We start from the raw sequence: 17,216 nt of genomic DNA, 5'->3' as shown, positions 1-17,216 counted from the left end.
GGCTCCCACCTGCTGCAATGATGCCCTCCTGGGGTGCCAACTTGAAGCCCAAGCCCACCTTTGTGGCCGAAGGGATGTATCTGAAGGGAGCATCAAGAGCTCCTTGGTTGATCAGGTTCACCTGCAGCAGCAAGAAAGCAAAGTGGAAATCCATGTGGAATCTTCCCTTCTTGGGAGCTATTGCCTAAGGATGCAATGAACAGCCAGAAAAGGCAGAAGATGCTTTGTGCTGCTGAATGGCAGAAGTCAAAAGATACAAGAGGACAAGTTCTGCCTTTGGGTGTTCATGCAAAGCAGTGGCAGCTGCACAGACCTGCAGTCACCCTGGGGTTATCCCATGGACACAGAGCACTGCACCTCTGGGCAGCATCACCCAGCTCATGGAGACCTGGCCCTGAGAGCAACGTGGGGTGATTGCAGCTGCCTAGTGAATCAGCACAGAGCTGCTGCTGCCCCAGCCTGCACAGCTCCAACAGCACCATCTACTCATTCACCTTTTCCCACACCATGAAAACAAGACATTGATAATGAGGCATCAGCAGCAAAATGTACACACAGCACCATCTTTTGGTAAGAAAACTCAGGGTGTCTTTCTCTTCTACAGTCAAGCTTTTGAAAGTGTCTGGCATGATGTTTTTGCAAGCTTGGCACTATTTAGGGGTACAAAACAGGTAGAAAAATCCTTTACTTTATTTCCAGGAACACTTTTCTCTTTCTAGAGCCAGAGATGCACCAAGGCTGAAGTGTGGGACTGGTCAGCAAGGGACAGAACTCCCAAGGCTTTCCTGGGACTTCCAGGAATGAGCAGGAGACCCTTGACTGGAAGCTGTTGGCAGTGGACTGAAGCTCAAAGGCAGCCAGTTGGTTCCAGCTGCTTCTGCAGAGCCCAGTCCAAAGGTGCCTTGTGTCTGGCACTGCCACAAAAGCCTCTGAACATGCAGCTTTTGCACCCAGTGCTGGTTTCACCTGCCAAGGCCTTGTTTTGCAGGAAGCGTCCCAGCTGATCCCTAAGGAAGGCTGCCCAAAAGCAGGGGCTGGGGCTTCATGAACAACAGACACACCTTTCTGACCCCCAGACTGGACCAGCACATCAAATATTCCCTGCTCACAACTGCCCAGCTTGGCAGGAATTCCACAGCTCCACCAGGCTTGCTGCTGCCTCAGGAGCCATCAGCATCCATCCCCAGCCCTGCTGCTCACCTCACAGACATGGGGGGTGTTGACAAAAATGTCCCCAAGCTCCAGAGTGTCACAGCTGAGCTCCACCAAGGGTCCTTGGCCTTCCCCTCTGAGCTGCAGGGGCAGCCTGCTCTCACAGCCTGGGGAGAGATGTCCATTTCAGAACAAGCATTCCCTCTGTCACACTGTCTTTTCCAGGCTGCCTCAGTGCTAGTCCCTGACTCTGAGCTGGATGCAACCAGCTCCTGATGCTGCAGGAGAAGATATGGACCCTTCTCTTCCCTCAGCAGATATCCCTTGGGGCTCACTTCTAATTTCTAACCCATTTCTCAGGCTGGTTTCCAATTTCAGCCACCAGTCTGCTGAGTTTAAAACACCTCTGCTGTCCTGTAGTGACAGGCCAAAGAGTAACAGGTATAAATTGAAAGGAAATTTAGGTTAGATATTAGGAAGACATTTTTTCCTGTGAGGGTGGTGAGACACTGGAGCAGGTTCCCCAGGGGCATTGTGGAGGTTCTAGTCCTGAAAGAGTTCAAAGCCAGGCTGGATGGGGCTTGCAGCTACCTGATCTAGTGGGAGGTGTCCCTGCCCAGAGGCCTTTAAGGTCCATTCCATCCTTAACATACTGTGATTCTGTGCTTTCCTTCCCATGCACCTAGAGGAGCTTGGAAATCCATTCAGTGAAGGCACAAAGCTCATCCAGAGCTGGGCAATTACCAAACTACCTGGCCCAGCAGCACAGGACTTTGTTGCCCAAGGCCTCACCTTCTGACCCTCAGCACTGGGCTCTGTTTCCACAGACTGAGAGCTGCAAGGTGACAGCTCCCACACAGGGAGAGAAGCAGCTGCTGGCCAAGGCTGCTCCTTCTACCAACAGCCTGGGCTCAGTGGGGCTCAGCCCCCTCTGCTCTGGTGCTGTCTGGCCAGTGGGAGCTGATCCAGGCTCAGGGAGCACATTTCTAACCCAGCTCCTGCCACCTGATGATGGATCCATGTCCAGTGGAGCCATCCTGGAGGCCAGGGGCCTGCAGGGGCTTAGTGCTTGTTCACTAAAGCTGCTCTGCTCTGCAGCTCTCTGGCCTTTGAGGAAATGCTGGCAAAGGCATGGCATGAAAACCTCTCCCTGCACTGCCTGGGCTGTGCTGGGATCAGGAACCCAGACACAGCACTCTGAGCCCTGGCCTTGCACGGGACATTCCCTGGGAGCTGCAGGGCCACTGGGGATGTGCCAGCACTGCCCTGCTGGCCAGGGACTCTTCCCAGCACTGCCAGGGCAGCCCAGTGGGCTCAGGCTTGCACCATGGCTGCACTGAGGGGGAGAGAAGCAGGGCAAAGGAGCTGCACCTGAGATGCTGCAGTAAGCCACACTTTGATACTCCACTGCTTCCAGGGGTTTGAAAGTCATCTTAATTTTGGCCAAACCATCCGGCTCGATTTCTCCCTCCTACAACAGAAACAGCAAAACATTTCTCTTCAAACTTCACATTTCTTGTTTTCAACCATAGTCCTGTCAGCCTTTGTTTAGAGCATCAGTGATGAGTGAACAACACAAGGAGCCCAAGGAAACCCTCCAAAGGCAGCTCAACACAGTGCTGGAAGCTCTCAATGCTGGGCAGGTCCCACTCTCCACAATTTCCTACTGCTCTGACACAAACTCTTGCTCACATCATGCTGCTGTCAGCTGCAGTGGGATGTAACTGCCAATGTGCACTGGTGGCTCTTCACAAGGAGAGATCATGATCCCCTCCCCCAGAAATAAAAATATTAGTTTAACCTGTTTTGAAAGAAAGCAGAGGTTGGGATTATTCTGGGCTTTACTCCAAGGGGAGAAGGGATTTTGCACTGTGCACACACCAGGCATTCATCATCTCTCACAATGCCAGTGCTCAGAATCAGGGCTCTGGCTGATGGCAGCACGTGGCAGTTGGCTTGCACAAACAGAAAAGGAAAAGGTTTTCTGTCCCTGTGTGCAGGAGAACTCAAAAGGCCCAGTGAAACCTTCCAGCCTTGTGTCCAGGCTCACAGATGACACTGGAAGGCAGACTCAGAAATAGTGCAAGGCGTGGTTACAGGAGGCCATTGGCATTTCTGGGATTAACCTTGGGCTGAGTTTGGCCTCCTTTTCCCAGCCAGCCATTGCCAGCTTCAGGTCAGTGTGTGAGCTGGCAGTGCTGCAACAGCCTCTGCTGAGCCCCACGTGTTGGGGCAGCCCCTCCCTACAAGAACTGCTCCCTGTGACACTGCAAGGACACGCACGGAGTGCCCTGAGCTCCAGCCCTGGCAGCAGAGCTCGGCTTTGTCAGGCTCCCAGCCCTGCCTTGACCCTCCAGGGCAGAAATGCTTTGAGCATTTTAGCATTTTTAGGTGAGCTCTGCAGCTGCACCAGAAACTCAATGCCCTCCCTCCCAGCATGTGGGACCAGCTGAGGATCTGCCCAGTGACCACAGCCAGGGTTGCAGTGGGTGGGAGGAAGAAGAGGGAGAGGAGGAAGAGGAGGAAAATGAGGTTCTCAGCTATCACTTACCATTGGCTCAATGACAGAAACGTCATCAGAGAACATGGGGTCCTGGCGCACCTTTGCCATCTCCCCTGGGGCTCTCAGGAGGGCAGCACGATCTTCACAAGAGCCCTTCTCCTTCCCTGTTTCTTTCTCCTCCATTAATTTTTCCAGCCACAGCTCTCTCTGTGACTGCCCAAAAAGACTCTGCCTGCAGCCAGAGGAGAGACAAAGCCAGCAGGTCGTTTAATAAGCCACAGATTTGCAGAGAGAAGTGCGAGTGCAGGAGAGCAAAGCACCTGGGGAGGAGCAGCAGTGTGACAGATGAGCAATGCCATGACTGACTCTCACCATTAACAGACAAATACCATGTCTATAGGTTAAGAAAAGGGTTTTTTACCCCCTGAGTTGTTATCAAGGGACAGCTGGGGTTGGGATATTTGGGAGGGTCAGCTTGTCACCATGGTGACATCTGATCTCCAATCAAGACTGGAGGAAGTGAACTCCACCACAGGACAGCGAAGAAGGGGTCGATGGTCAGAATTTTGGGAGAGGCTAAAGGGTTAAAAGGCAAAACCTCCATTGTGTGGGTGAGCACACCTGGGGAAAATCCTTCCGTAACATCTTCTCTATCCAGTCTTCTGTTGTATTTTTGATAAGGTTTAATCAACCTTTCTAAACTTAGGAAAAGTGAGTGGCTATTTCTCACAAGCAGCCGCTCCCCAGCAAGGGCTGACCCCAAGCCCTGGGGGTCTCAGAGGGATCACAGGATAACTTGCTGTTCACTGGCATAGCAGGTAGTTTTACTCCACACCTGCAGGCTCAGGAGAGCTTTCCAAAGCCAGAACCCCTCAAGGGAACCTCCTGGCTCAAAGCCTCTGCCAAAACTGAGGGACAATCCACCAGCCACTTCAAGTGGCTTTTCCTCCCACTGAGCTGCTGGGGGAGGCAGATAAAGATTATGGAGCAGGACTTCCCTGGGAAGGGGAGACAGAGCTGGGTTGCAGCTCTGTGTTACCAGCACTGTGAAAAATGCCTATTATATTATTGGCTTTTTGCAAATAGTAAAATGAATACTATATGTGTGATGTTGGAAAGTGATGTTGTATTAATCCTTTTTTACAGACCAAGGAATAATAACTGTTGAATTTGCAGTGTGGTTCTTTGGTGTGTTTTACCTTGAAAACATCCAGATTGAGCCTAAAAAGGGCACATTTTAGCAGTACTTCAATGAAAGGTACGCTAAGAAAGGGAGCAGTCAAAACTCTGAAAGAGTGCAAATGCACATTAGAGCAATACAGTGACATGGAAACCCAAAAGGAGGATGCCATTTACACTCTGAAGGATCCGATCCCAGCTCAATGAAGCACCATGAGCAGGAACACATCAAGGAAGCAGAACAGGAGGTTTCTCTGTATTTACCAGCAATGCAGTCTGGGACTGTGGGTTGTCACCCACGCTGGTAACTGTTTGCTTGGCCCAGCAGAGAAACTCTGTGCAATGTGTTGGAAATAATTATGCAGATGTGTTGGTGCACTTTGGATTTAACAGCAGCAATCAGGATTGGTGATCAGGTGAACAGCTCTTGCCTGACAAACACAAGACTCTCTGCTTTGATGCTCAGGGAGAGCTCAGGGGAAATGTGCTTCTGCCCAGCAGCTGCTGGCCTTTGTGCTTTTGTACAGCCCCACTGAGGAAACAAAAGTTCCTGGCCTTGGTGCTTTGCTGCTGCTCAATCTGTCACTTCCAAGTGTCTTCTGGGGACTTTGGTGATGAATGCATCACACACAAAAATAAAGAGAACATCTGCCAAGCTGAACTTTGTTCATGTCAGCAGTGATGAACTTGCTTCAGGTTCAGCTCATGAAGGACCTATTGCTGCAATGATGGGCCTGACCAGTTCCCATTACCACTGGTGAGAACATCCCTGCTGGCTGAGGGAGAAGCCTTAGGACAGCAGTGCTTATGTGCTGGATGTGAGGCTTTGGAGAGAGGGGAGGAAAGACAAGGCCCCAGCAGCCCCAGAGCTCCTGCATGTGCTCCAGGGCTGATGCCAGGGCTGCTGCAGCTCTCTGCTGGGGCTCGGGGATCAGTGCCTGCTCTGGGCAAGGCACAGCATTTTGTTCTTATTCTTCTGCCAAAAATTTCACTGGAACAGAGAAGCTGCCAGTTAAGGGAATCCCTGGCCACACTTCAGCACTACATTCCATCCCATTCCATCCCATTCCATTCCATTCCATTCCATTCCATTCCATTCCATTCCATTCCATTCCATTCCATTCCATTCCCACTGCTGCCCCATGTTACATGCTCCTGCCCTCAGATGGCAGGATGGCAATAACACTCCTGGGGGAGACTTCAGGGCTTGCCTGAGAAAGAAGGGATCTTCTTCTTTTCAAATTATCAGGAGAAGAGGATCCAGCCAAGTTCAGGACTCAGTTTTCAGGACTGAAAAACCAAGTGCAAATCAGCCCCTGCATCTCCTACATCCCAGCCCGGGCTGTACCCACCAGACTCCTCTGTTCCTGCTGGAGCAGTCATCTCTCACACAGACCTGGCTCCCCAAGACCCAAGGACACAAGCTCTACAGCTGAACTTAACTCCTCTGAATTTCAGCCAACATCCCTAAGCTGTTCCCTGAGCCCACAGATAGAAGAGCTGTGAAGGAGACATCCCTGACATTGGAATAACCAAATGAAAACACCAGTGCCAATAGATGGGGCTGGCAAGCTAAATTTTTGGCCTTTTATCTGTGAATTGTGAGCTGTTCCTTAAGATAGTTCTCATCCTGTTAGATCTACCCTTTCAATGAATCACTACTGCACCCTGACAGGCACTACCACACTACTGACAGGCAGAAAAGATAAGGTATGGAGAGGGTTTCAATAGGTTGTTTTCTTCTGCTTTTTAACTAGGGCCCTTTGTATGTTTGTTTCCTTGCATGGCATCTAAAGGCAGGTCCAGATCTCCCAATGGCACCTGGCAATCCCCAGACACTGCTCTTGCTTTGAGCAGTGTGTCTGCTCAGATGATTGCCAGAGCTCCCGTCCAAAAGTTATTCAATACTTTTCTCTTCTAAATCAGCCCAATTGCTTTTCAAATATTCACTAAATGTCTCATATTTCCTACACACCTGTGCAAGTACCCATGGGCATGTGGTATATTGATAGGCATTAGAGGAGCTCGACCTTCATGAAAGTTCCCAAGGAAGAATTCATGATCTTTTGGCAAACACTTAAACCAAAATGAAAAAAAACAGCAGAAACACAGGAACTTCAGAGCATTCAAAAAGAAATCTCAATGAAAAGAGGGCACAACCTTATTCAGAGATTTAAATCATCTGTTTGAAATTTTAAACTGGCTTTCAAAGGTTCATCATGGAACACAAGAGGTGACTGATGCCCTCAGCTGACAAGGGAAAGCAGATCAGCCTCAGGAACAGGACTGCACTGGCTGCCTGCAGCACAGCTCATGTTGGGCATCTGATGCTGGGACCCCTGCAAAGCCACGTGCCTGTGGCCTCCCAGAGAATGGCTCTGTTTAGCTGACAGTGCTGAGAAAGCATTTCAGGAGCTGCTTGTGCTCAGCAGGGTGCAAGCCAGCTGCCAACATGTTGCAGCAGCCTCCAGGAAAGCTGGGACAGAGAAAGCTCAAAGGCTGCATCCTGCTCAGAAGACCGAAAGCAAGAGCAGCTGCCATCCATCCTGCTCCCTTCCAGCCAGGGCTGCAGGGATGCTCAGGCTCCTTTTGTTGCTCTTTCCCAGCCCTGTTATCACCCAAAGGTGTTTTGCACAAGGACAGATCCTCACCTCTGGGTGCTCAGCTGGAAACGAGCTTCCAGGTTCCCGGTGTTGCAGAGCAGCAGAGTCTTCTGGGTGCTGCACTTCACTGGACACCTGGAGAAGTCCAGCTGGTCAGGGAAGTCCAGGATAGCTCGGGCAGCAATGGCCCGAATTGGCACCACTATCCTTTCCCTTTCAGTGACACAGAGCAGCTGGTGGGAATAATCCTGCAGGAAAAGAAACTGCCTCAGCACAGGGCATTTAGTGCCGTCCCCATGGCAGAAGAAAAACCATTTCCTATAACCCTTCAAGGGCATCAAGTTACCTATCCCACCCTAAATGAACACTAAGCTCTACTGATATGTCACATTTTAGAGGCACTAGCGCACTTTGCAAAACCTGTCTCAGTGGCATTAAGCTCTTCTGTCACTTGGTCATCCAGAGAACTGCCCTAGGCCACCATCATTTTTACTCTACATTTTAATGATGTTAAAGAATTCCTAAGTCCCTTCTAAGGAACATGGAGCTAGGGAACACAGGACATTCCTCTTTAGCTTTCTATATTCCCACTGTTTGAGAATAGGACAAAGTGTTCAACTTACTCGAAGCAGCAAAAAAAAGATGAGAAAACAGCTTCACCCAAAGAGCTCCTGCACCTCTGGCTTGGTGTAGAAACATAGTTGGCTCAGAACTCCCCTCCAACTTTGCCTCTCCAACCAAGTCAGGAGGAGAACAGTGGTAACAGTGCTAACATTGCTTTCTAGCATGCTGTTGGAAAGAGCCTCTCTTTGTTTCCCTGCAAGGCTTCCTCCCTTCCATGCCATGTCCTCAACCCTTCTGTATGAACAAGCCCCCAGATCACAACACTGACCCCCCAGATCCCAGCACTGAGATCAGACTTGCCAGGGCCTCAGCACTGCTGTTCAAACCTGCACACAAAAGCACCTTTGGCACGCAATGGGTGCCAGCTGACAGAGCAAGCACAGGGACAGGCATGAAGACAGAGGCACAGCAGCGTCACTGCCATGGGCTCTGGGCTCACAGCTCTGCCTGCAGCTTGCACCTGCCCTACACCAGCTCCTGCAGGCAGGTGTCCAAGTCCCCTGCAGCTCAGCAACCTCCTGCTGACCAAGGGCACCCAGCAAAAAAAAAACCTGGCAAAAACCTACTAAAAACTTGGCAAAATATTCAGAAAACCTGCCAAAAACCTTCTAAAAACCAACCAAAAACCTTCTAAAAACCCGCCAAAAACCTTCTACAAACCTGCCAAAAACCTTCTAAAAACCTGGCAACAGTGTGCCTGTGCCTGTGCCAGGCCGGGCTCACGGGCACAGCACATCCTCTGCCCTGGCCCTGCAGCTGCACCATGCTCACTTGCGCTCTGGCACAGCACAGCTGCAAGGCTGCAGAGCAGAGGCTGGGAAAAAGCACCGTCCTTGCTCCAGCCCAGGGGGAGGCAGGGAAGCTCTTGCCAGCCGGGAAGGAGGAAAGCTCTCTGACCTCTTTGTTCCTCATCATCATGAACCCCCTTCCGCTGTACCTAGAGATGGCCCAACATCTATCAACAGCCCTCTGTCATTTTCATCCTGTTCCCTGTGCATCTTCCCTTGGCAATGCTCAGGGATGTGCAGGGAGGGGAAGCAGAGCCTGTCAGGCCTGGCTGCAGTGCCTGGCAGCCCGTGCCAAGCTGGGACTGGCTGCAGGCTGCCTGCCCACGGCCTGGAGCCAAGCTCCCAGCATGGAATGGGCTGCACCCAGAGTGCAGGGAAAACAATGGCTTTGCAGAGAATTCTATGCTCGGGCTCCTCCAGGCTCACCTTGTTCTCCTAGGGGCTGAAGTGGATGCGCACGGGGCAGAGGCGCCTGCTGGCACCGTGTGGTACACACCCCTGGGGCACGCCAGCTGGAAATAAGGGCAGCTCTCCATGCACACCTTCACCAGCCGAGGAATCTGCAGCAAAGACATCAAATGATGATTTTGACACTTGTGCAAACAGGACGACAGGAGACCTGTCCCTGCCCTGCTGACATCCCTCCTTGACCCCTTTTCCAAAGCCCTTGCAGCTGAGCAGGTGCAGGCACATCATTCACAAGGGTCAGCTGGAGTCCCTTCTCTCTGGCTCCAGCATTTTGGCCAGGGCCAGCGGGGCAGGGCCTGGTGGCAAGGAAGGGCCAAGCAGGTCAGCACCAGCAGGATGGAGACAGAGCACCTGAACCAAGTCATCTGTACATTCAACAAGGCCAAAAAACCTGCTGGCTCCTGCCTGCACTCAGCCATGCAGTCATGTTCCAGAGGGGGAATGTGCTCCCTGAAAGCAAACCAGCACATTCTCCTGGGGGAAGGAAGAAATTCCCTTCTAGCAGATCACGTTTGGGTAGGCACATTCTGGGGATACAGTCATGCAGGCACACCAGCAAGAGAGGAGACCAAACACTGTGGCCTTACTGGGAATAAAAGCAAACCTGAAAAGCCAAAGGAACAACAAGACAATCCCTAAAACAAGGAGATGGCAAAGAGAATTTAAATGGGCAGTAAAGCAGCAAGGAAGAGTCATAAAACCATGAGAGCAATCATCTTGTCAAAAGTGACAGAAACACAGACAGGCTGTGCCTATGGACTGTGGGCTTCAAAGGCATTTTCTGCCTGGAGAAACATGACCAGCACTGACTGACACTGTGCTTCCAGTATGAAAAGCCAATCTTGGCTCTCCAGGGCTTCTTGCTGCCTGTGCAGGCAAGCTGGGCTGCTGGGCATTGCTGCCTGCAGCCACAGGCCAGGGTCTGCCCTCTGGCATTCACAGACACAGCAAACATGCATTTTCTAGCACACTGAGCACCAAAATAATCTCAACAAGTCTAAACCAGATGATTTGGACTCCCTCCTTTCTGTTCCCACCAGCCTACCCTTGGCACAAGGCTTATCTAAGAAAAAGTTGCCCTGACTGAAATTCCAATGGTCTCTGTTTTCCTCGTTACACTGGAACACAACTGCTGACATTTTTCAACTTTTCCCCTCTCAACTCTCTTGGGAAATTGCAAAACCATCACAATTTCTTCAAGTGAAGGTGGAAACCTCCAGGAGCACATGGCTTTGCATGTGCTGTGGCTCTCCAAAGGGAAAGCAGAGCACCGTGTTGCTCTTGGAAAAGCTGAGCAGAGCGGGATGAAGCTTAGCAGGAGCTTCAAGTGGCACCTAAAGGGCTCCCACTGCTTCTGCTACATCACTCTGATTCCAGGGCTGTTCCAGAACACGTTTCCTGCAGTGCCAATGCCCTTAATGAGAAGTGATTCCAGCATCAAGTGGAGCAGACTCAGCCCCTGAGCTCTGACTGTGAGCTGCACAAAGGGAGCCCAACAGGCTGAGAGCAGCAGAGATTCCTACCAGGAGCCAAGATTAACCAAGGAGACACAGGAGGTGCTATAGACTCAAGGCAAAGCTTGAGAGCAGGTCAGAACTGTACAGGCCTCAACATTCCTATCAATCCACAGCTTTCAAAAGAAGGAAACTCCTTTGGGATAGACACCATCAATGCATGGACAAAATCAGGGCACAATTCCCAGCACTCGAAGATTTCCATCATCTTGCAGAACAAGGGGCTGAGACATTTTCTCCTGCATGTGCTACAGCAGATAACTTGCTTTGCTGCCCACTCGGGCAATGACAGCACTCTCCTCTTCTAGCACAGGATTCAAGCTCCAGGTGCCAGCACTTACCTTGTCCTTATTCGTCACAGACAGCACCATTTCAGAGACCTCCCGAGCCACGAAGTTCTGAAACACCATCTCTGGTGGGGAAACCTGAAACAAGCTCTGTTTCGGGGCAGCTGACGGCAGCTGGAGAGGCGAGAGAGAGCAGGGACAGCTTCAGCTGCTGGGAGGAAGGCTCATGAAGGACAATCTTACACTGACCCCCAGTGAAGTGCAGACTCTGGGGGAGCACATCTGCCCAGGACACACTGGGCAAACAGTGGCTCACCCACCTCTGCTCGGAGCTGATCAAGAACTGCTTGGTCAGCTTCCAGCAGGTTCAAGCCAAGCTACTCTTTTGATTTCTCCAGCTTTCCTTCTCCACAATGCCAGGCAGCACTTTCCTTAAGCACAGCCCTGTGCCCCCTGAGGCACGGCCTGAGCACTCATGCAGTAAGTAAAACCCACAAATTTACATCAGACTCTAGGAGAAACAATTCTGGGATGTCCTTTACTCTGAGACAGGGAAACTGAGGCCCACACAACTGAAAATTTCTGTTTGGATCTAGAACTTAGGCCTCAGGATGACGAGAACAGTACCAGAGGAGGTGTCAGAGATGAGGTGACATTTGGATGAAGCCAAAAGGTTATGAAGTGAAAGGATGGAATTTGTTGGTTCTGTGTGTTGTTTGTGGGTTGGATTTGTTCAGGTTGGTTTGTTGGGTGTTGCTGTGAGCTGGCAGAGGGACGGGGTTGAAGACCTGACCAAAAGGAAGGAGGATGAGAGGGGAGGGGACACAAAAGTTGGTGGTCAGAGAGAAGGGAAGTTCCTGAGTGCCTCTCCAAGGGGAAAGGGGACAGGGACTGTCCCGGCCGGGTACAAAGGGGATACAAAGATTGCCATTTTGTTGGAGGCTGTGTTTGCTCCTCTCCAGGGGCAAGGAGACACACACGGCTCAAGTGAATTGTTACTAATAAACAGTTTTCTTTTGCTTTGATGATTTTTTCCTCTTTCTGTGCATTTAAAAGTTACTGCCTTTCTAACAGAGGTAAAGGCAAAAACAAAGTACAACAGAAGTCAGGAAAAGGACAAATTAGGTGAATGCTGAATGTGGATAAGGTTCAGTTATTTCCTCAGCAACTTGGGTAAAAGTGGAGTTGGTATCTCCTTTTCCCATGAGCTTTAACTGGGTGCTTTCTTGTCATTCTTGCTATCTTATTTAATGCCATTGTAGAGGCACGTCTGGAATGACACAACAGCAGCAAATGCTTCTGGAGCAGAGACACTGCTTGGAGAAGACTCTGCCCTGCTTTGTCTGCCTTCTGCAGCCACACTGCTGTCACTGCAGAGACACCAGCAGCTCTCCTGTGACTCCAGGGCAGACACAGCCTGCTGAAGGGAGTGCCTGCAGCACACTGTCCCTTACTTGTGCCCTTCCCTGGGGTGTTCCCAAGGCCCCTCTCCAGGCCAGTCCTGAACCAGTGTGTTCCATGTCTCTTGCTGCCAATTTCCTGCTCAACAGCCCACCTGGCTCACCTGCCCCTTTGGACTGTGCTTTCTACTGAGCCAGTCCTGCCACAAAAGCAGCTTGAAACACACCTCTAAGTAGGCACTGAGCACAGAAAGCACATCCACTCCCCTCTGCCCAGGGCTACTCCCCTGCACATCTGGCAGCCTGCAAAATCTAACACCCTGTCAGGGTCCAGCACATTGTTCCAACCCAAAGCAGGAATGCAATTGGTTCTGCTAAATCTGAAGGAATTCCTGCAGGTGCTTGGCCTTCCAAGGCCAACGCTGCCACTGTGCAGGGAATCCTGTGACCCCGAGCGTTTGATGGTGACCACACCAAAGCAAGAGGTGGCTCCTTCAGCAGGAGAATGGCACATGCCAATGTTGTGCCTTTGTGTCCCCAGCCTTCCCCCATTGTTTTAGCAATGGCAGCCACACTCCAGCACAGCCCAGCAGCTGCAGCAGAGGTTATCTGTGTTGGCTCAGTGCACATCAGGACTCCCAGTCCACCACTGCCAGCAGCTTGCAATGACAACAGCACCTGGACACTGAGGTGTTTTGCTGGAGGCAAGCCTGTCACAAGCACACACCCTCTTCAAACTTGCTATCAAACAGAAAGGAAAAGAGCAGGAAAAGGCTACCTTTGGACCATTCTTGCTCAGGTCTATCCATGGGCCAATTCTGGGCAGAATACTCCCCCCAGTGCTGGCCTCCTTCTTTGTGCTGAGAAACTTCTCCTGCTGGAACTTAGAGGGAAGCAGCTGAAAGGAAACAAACAAAAAAAAACCAAACAAAAAACCAAACCAAAAACAATAACAAAAACAAAAAACAGCAAGAAGTGTTGCCAGGATTTTTAGTGAAAAAGCATCTGCTAGGATTTTTCCTGTCCTGAGGAGCTGAGGGCCTCAGGAAAGAAATGTAAACAATGGCTATCTGCTGCTGTGGAATGCCGCGGGTGCATCTTCCATTGGTTCATGTAGATTGTTTTCAATCAGTGACCGATCACAGCCACCTGTGCCGGGGCTGTGAGAGTCACAGGATTTTTGTTATTCATTCCTATTCTATTCTTGTCTTTGTAGCCTTCTGATCTTCTTCTCTCTGTTCTTTTAGTATAGTTGTAATGTAGTATTTTAGTATAATATACAACATAATAAATCAGCCTTCTGATGAAAATGGAGTCAAGCCTCGTGTCCTCGTCCAAGGGGTTGCAGTTTAAGCAAGAAAGAAGCTCAGAAATGTGCTTGTTCAGAGGGGTTTATCTTGAGCAAGTGGTTCTGGTGAATTAATTTGCGATCACAGCCACTTGGGCAGTTCTGGAAGCCCTGGAAGTTACTTGCTGAAATACTTAGTACCAATCAATTAATAATACAGGGTGCAATACACACACTCCAACCACATGGCTGTGTCCCATTAGACTCTTTGTGATCTGATGTGACATGTTTGGGGATTTCTGCTCTTTGGCCATTTGTTTCCTCTTACGTTTCTCTGCATTGAGGCAATGCCCTTTTCAGAGAGTGGGAAGGAGCTCTCAGAACTGCCCCAAGTCCATCCCTGCACAACACTCATAACTCACAGCCAGGAGACAGCACTGCTGGCTGAGTCCAAGAGAAGCAAGAAAGAAAAGCTGTACCAAGAGGGAGGTGCACAGGAATGTGTCCAAGTTTTTCCTCTCTCTGTTAATGAGCATTTGTTTTCTCTGTCTGGGCTGACAGAGCCCTCCAGAGAAGAAAACACAGGGATCTCCTTGCCAGAGCCTCAGCACTGGGGCATCTTCAGCCCAGTGAGCTCCAGACATCAAGGGACCTTTGTGGCCCTGACTGCAGTGCTGCCTGCAGGGCTGGAGCTGTACCCACCCAGGAGCTCAGAGAGAACTGCTGCTTTGGGAGCTCTTCTGGCTGGGAGCAGCCGTGGCTCTCAAGGCTTTGGGCAGAGTTTGAGCTCTCCCCCCACATGCCCAGGTGCCCAAGGGCAGGTTGGTCACAGCAGCACAGGGCAGTGCCCAGCCTGACAGAAGGAATTCCAGTGGCAAAGGGCAGGCACAGAAGCACATGCTGAGGGCTTCAGCTGCACATTGGTTTCACTTGGCTCCCGTGGCACAGCCAGGCAAGGCGCTGGGCTGTCCCTGAAACATCACACAGTGTTCCCTACTGCACCAGGACAGCCCCCACCAACAGCAGCACGGCACAAAGAGCTGGGCAGGGGCTCTGCAGCTTCCCAGCGCTGCTGGACAACAGGGCACTTGCCAGCCTGAGCACAGCCCCACTGGCTACTCACAGTGCTAGGCTGCAGTCTTTCCCTCAGCAAAAGACGAGGTGTCGGTGTCTTTTTCGGGAATCCAGAAGCCATTCTGAAGGGAGGGTGTCACAGAGGAGCAACAAGGCCTCAGCAAAACTGGAAGGAGCAACAATGGAACTCTGAAAATCCAGAACCCAATTCGTGGCAGACTCAAGGCATACACTGCTGCTAAACATTTTATATCATTTGAAAGTAGCTAAGTGCTTGCTTGGCATAAGTAGCTAGTATTGTTAGGCCTCTAGTTGGACTTTATTTGGACTAGATGGCTCCCTTGTGCAATTCAAAAATGGATCTTGCTGAAATCTGGAGCTAAAAAGCTGAACATTAATAATACTTAGAACAGACAAAGCTGTAGCTTAAATATTACTTAAAACCAGCTTGAGTGGACCTCCTCTTCTTTAGGCTAAACAACCCCTGCTCTCTCAGCTGCTCCTCACTGGACTTGGGAGAGACTGCAATGTTATGGCTCATGGCTTAAATATTGCTACAAAGGACTTTTTTCCAATTGTGACAAAACTGTACAAAGAAGCTGAGAGCACCCAAGCCCACCCTTCCCTGAAAATGCCTCCTGACTGGAACTTGGGACTGGGAGTTAAGGCCCACATGGGAACTTGAGGCAAGATAAAGGTGACACTATTGCCCCATTAGCTCAGGTCTCGGGAGAAGTGAACAAGGCCAAGGGAGAAAAATAGATCCACACCATAGCCACAGCCAGCAGCTGTCCTGAAAATCAGCTCTGTCTGCCTTCAGGCTGGGCAAGTCACAGCCACAGACTCCTCTGCTGAGGCCAGGTTTGCACACACACCTCCCATCAACAGAGGGGCAGGAGGAAATTTTGGGTCTGTGGCACAACCTCTGGTAAGGGGCAGTGGACACCCATCCTCCCTCACACAAACTGGCTCAGCTCTACAACCCCCACCCCCAGAAGGCCACATCCAGGGGACATTCCCATCAGGGGCAGCTCAGGGGGTGTCATAGCCCATCAAAGACCCCCAAAGTGCCCCCAGAGCCATTTCTGAGGCCTTGCACCAGATGACTGCATGGCATGCAAAGTAACACAACAGATCCGAAAATCCACTGCCCAATTCGTGGCAGACTCAAAGGATATACTGGTGCTAACAATGTATATTATTTGAAAGTAGCAAAAGACAGAGCCCAACTTGCCCTTCCCCAGGGAGGTACCTGGGCTGTCCCACCTTGCCCAAATCCGCATTCATCCATTGGAGTCTTACATTTTGCGAAACCTCACCACAGAGAAGACCAGAAGAGGATTGAATGGGATGGGATGGGATCCATGGAATGGTGATCTTTTCTACTAAATCTGTCTCTGTCACTCTCTTTCATGCCCCCTTCCCATCAACCTCCGTCCCCCCCTCCTTTTTCTATTTCTTTCTCCCTCTCTCTTCCTCACATTTACTGTTACATAAAATCCAGACTATCCACTTTGGCAGATGGTCTCATTTTGCACCTTAATTCAGGGGCACCTCCTTAAACATTTTAATAACCAGATCATAACAACCCACTGAAATTTGAACAGAACTCACTCACCTATAAGTAGTTTAAATAAATACTACAGGAAAAACTCTATAAACTAGTGTACTTAGGAAATGTTGCATTTGTTCAGTGAGCAAAAAGCACCATCAGTAGACCATCTATTGTTCATCCCCTCAGCTGTACATTCCACCATCCTGTATCTCCCTGTGGCATTCTCTTTCAGAGCACAGATGGGACAAAACCAGAAAGTACAATTTGAGTCAATCTTTACCTTCAAAGGAAATTCAGGACTCCCTCGCAAAGACCAATGCTTTGCGAGTTCCGGAGTCCCTGGCACAAACCAATGTTCTGAGAGTTCCGGAGTCCCTCGCAAAAAGACCAATGCTTTGCGAGTTCAGGAGTCGCTCACAGAGACCAATTCTCTGCCAATTGACAGCAGTGGCTGACAGAAACCAATGCTGTGCCAACAACTGCCGTGGCAATGGCCGAGTGCAGCCGCCTAAAGGCGCCGAGGCTGCAAACGAGCAGCCAGGGCCGAGCTCTGGCGCTGAGGCCGCGGCGCCGGCACAGACGCTGAGGGCCCGGGCGCGGTTACCAGGCAACCGCGGCACCGAGCGCGGGGCCGGGCCGGGCCGCACGCATTGCCAAAGGACATTGGCACTGTCCCTGCTGACTTGACTCGTGTGTTTGCTGCAGAGCCTTTCTGTAGCCAGGAAAGTTTAAAATGTGCTGACAAAGGCACCTATGGCAGGTCTGTACACTAATCTTTGTA

At 50.7% G+C, this 17,216-nt stretch overlaps 1 protein-coding gene across 2 annotated transcripts; it reads right to left on the bottom strand.

Annotated features, from left to right (window-relative positions):
- Nucleotides 1–7,490: 7,490 nt before the first annotated feature.
- On the bottom strand, nt 7,491–16,964 carry LOC135278347 (hydrocephalus-inducing protein-like). 2 transcript variants are annotated; one of them, XM_064384905.1, is made up of 6 exons: nt 16,716–16,964; nt 14,930–15,046; nt 13,297–13,416; nt 11,173–11,292; nt 9,276–9,409; nt 7,491–7,685 (listed from the first exon to the last, which is right to left on the bottom strand). In XM_064384905.1, the coding sequence occupies exons 2-6, from the start codon at nt 14,999–15,001 to the stop codon at nt 7,640–7,642; spliced, it is 492 nt and encodes a 163-aa protein (XP_064240975.1). In that variant the 5' UTR covers nt 15,002–15,046; nt 16,716–16,964; the 3' UTR covers nt 7,491–7,639. The 2 variants fall into 2 exon arrangements, with proteins under 2 accessions (XP_064240975.1, XP_064240976.1); XM_064384906.1 differs by having other exon boundaries at nt 14,930–16,964.
- Between the last annotated feature and the right edge of the window lie 252 nt (nt 16,965–17,216).

The sequence above is a fragment of the Passer domesticus genome, chromosome 11 (genome assembly GCF_036417665.1).
Source record: "Passer domesticus isolate bPasDom1 chromosome 11, bPasDom1.hap1, whole genome shotgun sequence".
Lineage (NCBI taxonomy): Eukaryota > Metazoa > Chordata > Aves > Passeriformes > Passeridae > Passer > Passer domesticus.
This window is presented reverse-complemented; position numbering and strand designations above follow the sequence as displayed.

Excerpts from the sequence above, each read along its gene's own strand:
- LOC135278347 (XM_064384906.1), bottom strand. The coding sequence starts at position 15,001 with ATGGCTTCTGGATTCCCGAAAAAGACACCGACACCTCGTCTTTTGCTG. Across the intron at positions 13,417-14,929 it reads AAAGACTGCAGCCTAGCACT|CTGCTTCCCTCTAAGTTCCA; the intron begins GTGAGTAGCCAG and ends GTTTCCTTTCAG. Across the intron at positions 7,686-9,275 it reads TCAGCCCCTAGGAGAACAAG|GATTATTCCCACCAGCTGCT; the intron begins GTGAGCCTGGAG and ends CTTTTCCTGCAG.